Source organism: Atta cephalotes (genome assembly GCF_000143395.1).
Source record: "Atta cephalotes unplaced genomic scaffold scaffold00001, whole genome shotgun sequence".
Lineage (NCBI taxonomy): Eukaryota > Metazoa > Arthropoda > Insecta > Hymenoptera > Formicidae > Atta > Atta cephalotes.
The window spans coordinates 14,758,573-14,766,010 of NW_012130065.1; the positions used below are offsets into that span (position 1 = coordinate 14,758,573).

General features: G+C 35.7%; 1 protein-coding gene across 1 annotated transcript; it reads right to left on the reverse strand.

Annotated features, from left to right (window-relative positions):
* Positions 1–3,533: 3,533 nt before the first annotated feature.
* LOC105617214 lies at positions 3,534–5,371 on the reverse strand. The gene is made up of 3 exons (XM_012198783.1): positions 5,135–5,371; positions 4,289–4,552; positions 3,534–3,656 (listed from the first exon to the last, which is right to left on the reverse strand). Exons 1-3 carry the CDS (start codon positions 5,342–5,344, stop codon positions 3,534–3,536), a joined length of 597 nt encoding a protein of 198 aa, XP_012054173.1. The 5' UTR covers positions 5,345–5,371.
* Between the last annotated feature and the right edge of the window lie 2,067 nt (positions 5,372–7,438).

Sequence of the window (7,438 nt, forward strand, 5' to 3'; positions counted from 1 at the left end):
ATAATTTATATTAGAAGAGAATCAAAATTCATAGCTGTAAAATATGTGATTATTTGGAATTAAGAGGAAAGATAGAAAAAAGAAAAGAGTCTTTCTATGTTGAAATTGAGTACCGAATAGTTGTAAAGATTCGATCATGTAGGATGAGTAACACCTCAACGGTAAACAACAGGATAATAGTATTCATTTTCTGAGATAAGTAAGAAAGAAAATTTAAGAAAATAGAAGAAGAAAAAATCAAAGAAAAATCACGGATTAAAATGTAATTTAAGTAGAAAGGATACTATATTTCATTAGGAAACATATAAAAAAGAATATAATAAAAATAAAACATTTAAATTTACCAAAAACATATAATAAAAATAAAAATTGAAATTTAACAAAAAACATTAAAAATAGAAATTATATACATATATATATATATATATATATATATATATATATATATATTATACATATATGATATAAAACATTAATCTTTAAATTTATTTAAATACTTTTACAGGATTTTTTAGATTAAATATTTTTTGATTTAATTCATAACTGACTTATTTTATCTAAAATTGATTGTAAAGAATAAATAATCACAATCTGTACAATATTCCTGAATAACAGAATTAAGGATTTGTAGCAGAATTAAGGATTTGTTTTATTACTTTTTAAGTCGCGAAACTTAAAAGATAAGAGGATCTCTTTAAAAGACTTTGTATGGTTTTAAAGTTAGATACGAAGTACGAGTACAAGTATTTTGGGGACATTCTGTATAAAAGGAAGTACGGCAATATCGTGTAGTCTGCGTATAATTGTCTCCTTTTCGCGCTGTGAGATATAAAAGAAATGATTCTCGTAAAAACAAGTATAGGCAGGTACTGTGTGTTATGTTTCGCTGGAATTCTTTTCGATCACTACTTTGCCCTTCAAGGGTCCATGATTAACGTCGTCGAGCTCGCGAATTCGACGATCTCATCTAAAATACTTTCATGTGTTTCATGAGTTTTCGATTTTTTCGAACGTATCTTCACGGAAAATCACTACACTTAACATATGTTAGTTATTATTTAACTACTTTTCTCCCCGATAGAAAACTGTAAGGATCTTTGCACTTCCCAACACTCGTTCCTTTTAAAACAACTTTACAAAGGATTGGAGTTCTTTCGGCGCGAGTATATTATTCATTAGTTCCTTTTGACACGCGTAAATAATATGGAAAACACTTTGTTTTATCTGATAATGATCTACATTCGACGATAAGTCTGGATAAGTCGGCGCATTCGCGTAGTATAATTTAGAATCTTGATATGTATACGACTCAGTATACCAAAAACGTCTTACAATGAAATTACAAAGTTCAAAGTGTACAGGCTCGAAAGATTCAACGCTGAACAAATAATTTCGTGCGTTGAAAAACGGTATTGGAAATTGTTATAAAAATTGTATATTCGGTTTTCCTTCAATGTAGAACATGTCTAACGCAACATGAAACTGCAATTCATACAGCTATCAATGTAATTACTGTTAATATAATTACTGTCATACAACTGTCGATGTAATTATTGTTATGTTTGACACAACGAGGATAATGGAAAATACACATATTTTGAATGCGTAAGCCGGTTTAAAAGAATTTCCACGTAAGATGATTTTTATCATTCGAATTTTTACGGGAGAATATATGAAGCCCGCGTCTCATCCAATGGAATAACTGATTCTCTGCGCTTATATGCGAGGATTTTATTAGATTTTTCATGCTCTGGATTCTCTTTCTTTATAATATGTTAAGCACATGCCACTAAATAAGAGTAATAAAGTTTAACCCTCCGGAATAGATGATGAATCTATTGAATTTATTCAATTATAAATCTCTGTCAAACAATTCAATTTTCTTATGTTACAAATGGATATATATTTGGATTATTCTTATTAAAATATTTTCAAAAAATATAAGAATGTATAATAATAATTGACAATAAGAGTGCAGTAAACGATATGTAAATTATATGTTGTGTATTATAATTTTGAATTTAAAATAATACATAATTAGACGAGATTAGAATGGACGTTTCGGTTCTGCTTCAAGTCATCCTCAGCGATGTTATATAATACGTGTAGTATACGATAATCTCATGTTTTCAGGACAAACATTGAAGAGAGTTTCAAGGCTGGGTGGTTATGAAAATCCCAAAGATGTGAGGGCGAAAACGAAACTTTGAAAATGAATCGAACAGCCAAACATGTGTACAACAGTGATGTTATCAATAAATTAATGTATAAAGATTCAAAATAAAGTCAAAAATTTAAACGGTTAAATTTGTAGCATTGTAAACGATATATTTAGTATTCAGTTTTTTATATGAATTATTTTAGCTTCTTAATTAGTGCCTTTTAATTAACGTTGCTTTTACATTAAATGAGTCTCATAAATTTAGCGTCAATACCTGTGTTACAGATTTTGTCAGCTCCGGAAGGTTAAATATTTACTTTTTTATTTCTTAAAACTCGAGAGGAAAATTTCGATATGTTGTAGAAATTAATTGAGAAAATTTTGTAATTAATCAATTATGTTTATGTGTATTATTTTAAAAAATGATAATTGAATATCGAATTAAGGCGCTTTATTTGTTTCTTCATGTGTGTGCGTGTCTTTTTAACTCTGTCACTCTGTCGTAAAACTCCAATTGGAACGAGTGCAATGCAATTGACAATTATAAAGCGCACATCGATGACTCTCTACGTTTAATCTTGAAGCACCATTCTTAACAAATCTTTAAGTCATGATAAAGATAAACGACTCGCGTCGCAATGTTACCATAAAGTGGCCTTGCACGTTGCGCTAGTTGATACGCTCTTTGCAACGTAGTATGACACATATTACATCGAATGCTGAAAAAATAAGTCTGCAAAAAAGATGAGGATACATTTGAATGTTAGGCCATATTTAAACAATTTAAATATATGGCAATAGAAAATTTTCAGTGTTCTTTAGATTCTTAAAAGAGATTTTCAAAAGCGTAAAAAGATGTTGAAAACGTTTTATTGGAAGATGATATTCAAATTGTTCAAAATTGTGTACTGTTCAAATGTATCTCCTTCTATTTTATTTTATGTCCGATGAACAGCTCTTATGCAAAGAAGAAGCAAGAATTTTTCTTTTTGTTTCCTTTTCGTATAAGAACAGCGCAATTATACATTGGTTATCTTTGATGTGCTCTTGTGTACACAGACTTAGTAGTCTAATCTCAAAATAATTTATCTCGCATCTTTGTATGCCGTAAAGCGTACGATATTTCCCTTATATTTCATCGCGCGCATGAGTAGCTTCTCTTTCTTTCTCTTATGTTGAAATACACGCAGATGTCTCACCCATGACATTGCGACATATCTTGTACAGAATATAAATGCATGAAGCTCCCCCGTCGTTCTTTAGGCGCTGATTCCCGTTTTGTGCGTGTAATCAGGTAGACGTCTTTCTACATGTAGTCAGGTAGACATCTTTCCCGTCGAGGGAAGAAGCGAAACCGGAAGAATGCGGCGATTTAAAGAAGGGCGCAGGCGGTGCCATGCATCACCTCGGAGATGAACATCGGCGTACCGGCGCTAAGACCGCCATCGCCCTTTGCTTGCTCGTCCTTTTCATAGTCGCAGTCGAAGTAATGGCTCTGCGACAGAACGCGTTTTGTAATTACGTGATGACAGCTTGCACTATTCCGAATTTCAAATATGAAATTCGCGAGTCAACAAAATTATTTCTATTTCATCAATCATTCTAATTTCAATTTCTCTCTCTTTCTTTGTCAGTTTTATTTGAAAACAAAAAATTTGCAACGTTTATATATTTTTAGTATCGATACAATGACAGACTTCGAAAGGCTTTTTTCCACTTAGTGATGTAAGTCAATATAAACATCATTCTATCTTTCTTGGCATTCAATAAATAAGATAGAACGATACTTATGTCGACTTTGTCATCAAATGAGAAATATTCTAGACTACTCACTTCGATTATTTTGCATGTGATAGAAAGAGACAAAAATGTCGAGAAGTCCTTGTCCACCTATTCGTATGTGTATTGTATGATATTAGATATATATGTATGAATAGGTGGACATAGAAATGGTAACTTATTATTAGATCAAACGTAGCGACAAAGTCAATTTGTTGATCAATTTTGCAATGTAAGATTTAATATCTCGATCCAATTTACTTTTTCTTTTTTTAATTCTGAGAATTTTCGAGACTTGAATCTATCTAAACTTTATCTCGAATAATAGGAAAGACTTTATAAATATACCTGGCAATCCAAACATCTGCAATGATCACTCATTTTGCAAGTTATGCCCCACTGCTTTGCCATCGCTTTGTAGAATTCTTTGCTCGATTTATGGAGTATTTTCTTGGTTGCTTTTTTGTCCCCACCTCTTGGACCGCCACTGCCATCGTCACCTCCATCACCATCTTCAGCCTCCTCCGTACTTTTTTCGTTATTGGGAACCTGTTTTTCCATATTTTCCTCCTTTGCTTCTCGTAGTGCAATGGCCGATGATTCCATTCGTGTCTAAATAATTATATTTTATAATTGAGAAAAATGGAAAAGTGATAGGATAAGGGCAAAAGATATTGAACTTCGGGAAAAGCCGAAATTCCGAATTTTTTATTAATAAGAAATTATGTGAAGCGATATTTTATACGCGTAAGTGAAATGCTTTGATAGAATACAGCCTGTGACAAGTGATCGCTACTGGCTATCGATACTATAGCTGTACGTGTGACGCGACTATTTGTTACAATGCGATGTATGGACACAACGTGGCGCGAATTATCACACAGCGGATCACAGGGAACTATACAGTCCACGTGTATGTCGTTAATCCCGCGCGTTATATTTTCCATCAGAGAACTGTCATGGATATCGACCTCGCTTCGGGCCGCATGTTTTGTATTTCGCGATATATCCCAGGTAGAATTCGAGCGTATTGCTATGCGTATAATCCTTGAAACTGAATTCGGATCGCGTAAACAGTTCTCGATTGACGCAATCGAGAATGTCGACTATATTATTTTTTAGTCGCCCCATCTGGTATATAATCCGTATCGGGAACGATCAATTAAATTTCCATCCGAGGTATGGCGCACTCACCTCTTCGAGAACGTGTTCGTACGAGGGTGGAGGTGAGCTGGGAATTGTTTGCTCGTTTCTAACCGACAAACAATTCTTGTCCATTTCCGTCTCGGATGCATCCGCAAACTCGTCTGTACCTGACGGCAACGACTGATTAATTTGCCGCTGCTGTTCCTCGGATTCCACGCTGTTGCTGCGACTATCGCCGGAACTGCGCGATTTCAGCATCTTCGAGAAACGGAGCTTGAACGGCGCCAGCTTGACGAATTTCTTCGTTCTCGTGGCCTATGAAGAGGACGAGTTTTCATTTGCGAATTAATCGCGAGATGGATTTTTCAAGAAGTTATTTTGCAAGAGTAACGAACATATTCGAGGATTCGCGGATATAAAGTGAAATGTTTGTTCTATATTTCCAATTTTTTAAATAATAGTTGCACAAGTCTGTGATATTTAATATGAGAATTTGTGTAAACAACACTTTGAAAAGAAAGAAGTGAGAGATATGTCAACTTCAATGAAAAAAAAGATTTTGTAATAATTGACAAGAATGCAAGATTCGAGTAGAAAAGCAAAAAAATATAAAAAAAATTAAAAATCAATACGCGCGCGGACCGGATGTAAAATAGAGGAGAAAAATGAAAATTTCGTTTTTGATTGATAACAACTTGAAATTTTTGAAATAGGTGACTCAGCTCGGAACGAGAACTTTACTCTATACCCGCGAGATCACGCAACTGCACCGGATGCATCTGTCGTTGACCTACTGACCGAGTTTGCGGATATTGGCGGTCGACGTACCGCCGCCACTCGACTTGGTGCATTTGCGGCCGACTTTACAGACGCGAAGCTTACCCCGCCCTTAAGCTCCTTCCGGAAAGGAGAGGTCGGTGGAATCGAGGACGAGCCCGAACGATGATTTTGGCACGTTGTACCGCTCGATATTATCATTTCGATTTTGATGCGGCGCAACGCATAAAAATAATATTTGCCATCGCCGTTAGTTCTCTGCTTCAAATAAAATATAAAATCAGCTTTCGGAATTACTATTAAAACATTGTTATTAATAAAATCATATGCGCACATTGGTATTTCAATCCAAACTGTTTGAATTTGTTGGAGCCGTTATTAATTAAATGAATTTCATTTTTGAACGTGATGGATGAAGGATAATAAGATTTCGAATTTCATATTGCAAGTTTCCGGGATAAACGCAGAAGATTGAAATGCTAGTCTTCATCATCATGTTGGAGTAAAACCGCCAGATAAATCGATAAGCTAATAAAGACTGAGCTAGAAATCATCTATCGCATCTCTCCTGCAAACGAAGTAAGTTTTACTTAAAGTCAGGCCTCCTACCGATGTTCAAATTGTGTCACCGGATCCTTGCGCTTGACAAAGTCAAGAACAATAGTTCTTGACAACAGACGGTTTTCCAATACGTATTCGCAAGTGGAACAAACCTATTTGCGGCCGGACGTGTCGAGATGCCATAAACGACAACTGTTGTTGAGATTTGGCGAGTGACGGAGATCATTCGGAATTTTGGACAATGTCGTTCCTTGCAACGGAATTGCATCTCTCGAAATAATCTTTTTCCTCTCGCTCATGCACGTGGAGACATAATGCTAGAATTACAATCCTAGCGTGTGATTGCGAAGAAAGTATGAAGACCATCGCGCTCGAACAAAAGATAACGAGAGCTTAAAAGTATTCGAAAACTTGAGGAAGCTACGCTTCTCAAACTTAACAGAGAATTAAGAAAATTTAACGTTAAGTTTTGTATCAGTTGCAGCGGGAATAAAGAAACTTGCTTCATTCTGTATAATCAATTCCGAGGATATTTAATTATCAAAAACATTTAATTTAATACAGAAAACTCCGTCGCACGCGTGGAACACAGCTCCAAGTTTTAATCGGAATGTGAAATGTAACTCGTGCAAACAGACGAGCGTAAAACTCTGATGAAAAATTCCATCTGGACAGAAATCACCGCTCAACGGATAAGATAGACGGATAGAGCGACGTTTTATCGTACAAATGAAACAGGCGACAAAGTAGGTTGCATCGTTCGGTGAGAGAAGTGAGAATCCACGCGTTTTCATCCACCCTCTCGCGCCTTTCTTTCCTTCCCCCTCCTCCTCTCCCTCCCCCTTCTCCTGCGCAGGACTGGACGGCGTGTCAGTGGCCCGAGCTAGTACCAACGCACTCCCATCCTGGGCCAACACCTCTCGTCCTAGTTTCCTTCTCGCTTGGCTTCATCCACCCCTTGCCACTTTCATCCCTGTCCAGGGGGTCCTATCAACCGATCCCTCTCTCTCTCTC

Bases quoted from the DNA above. Each gene is read 5' to 3' on its own strand.
- LOC105617214 (XM_012198783.1), bottom strand. From the start codon at position 5,344: ATGCTGAAATCGCGCAGTTCCGGCGATAGTCGCAGCAACAGCGTGGAA. The intron at 4,553-5,134 runs GTGAGTGCGCCA...ATAATTATTTAG, and splicing joins ACGAACACGTTCTCGAAGAG to ACACGAATGGAATCATCGGC. The intron at 3,657-4,288 runs GTATATTTATAA...GTTCTGTCGCAG, and splicing joins GCAGATGTTTGGATTGCCAG to AGCCATTACTTCGACTGCGA.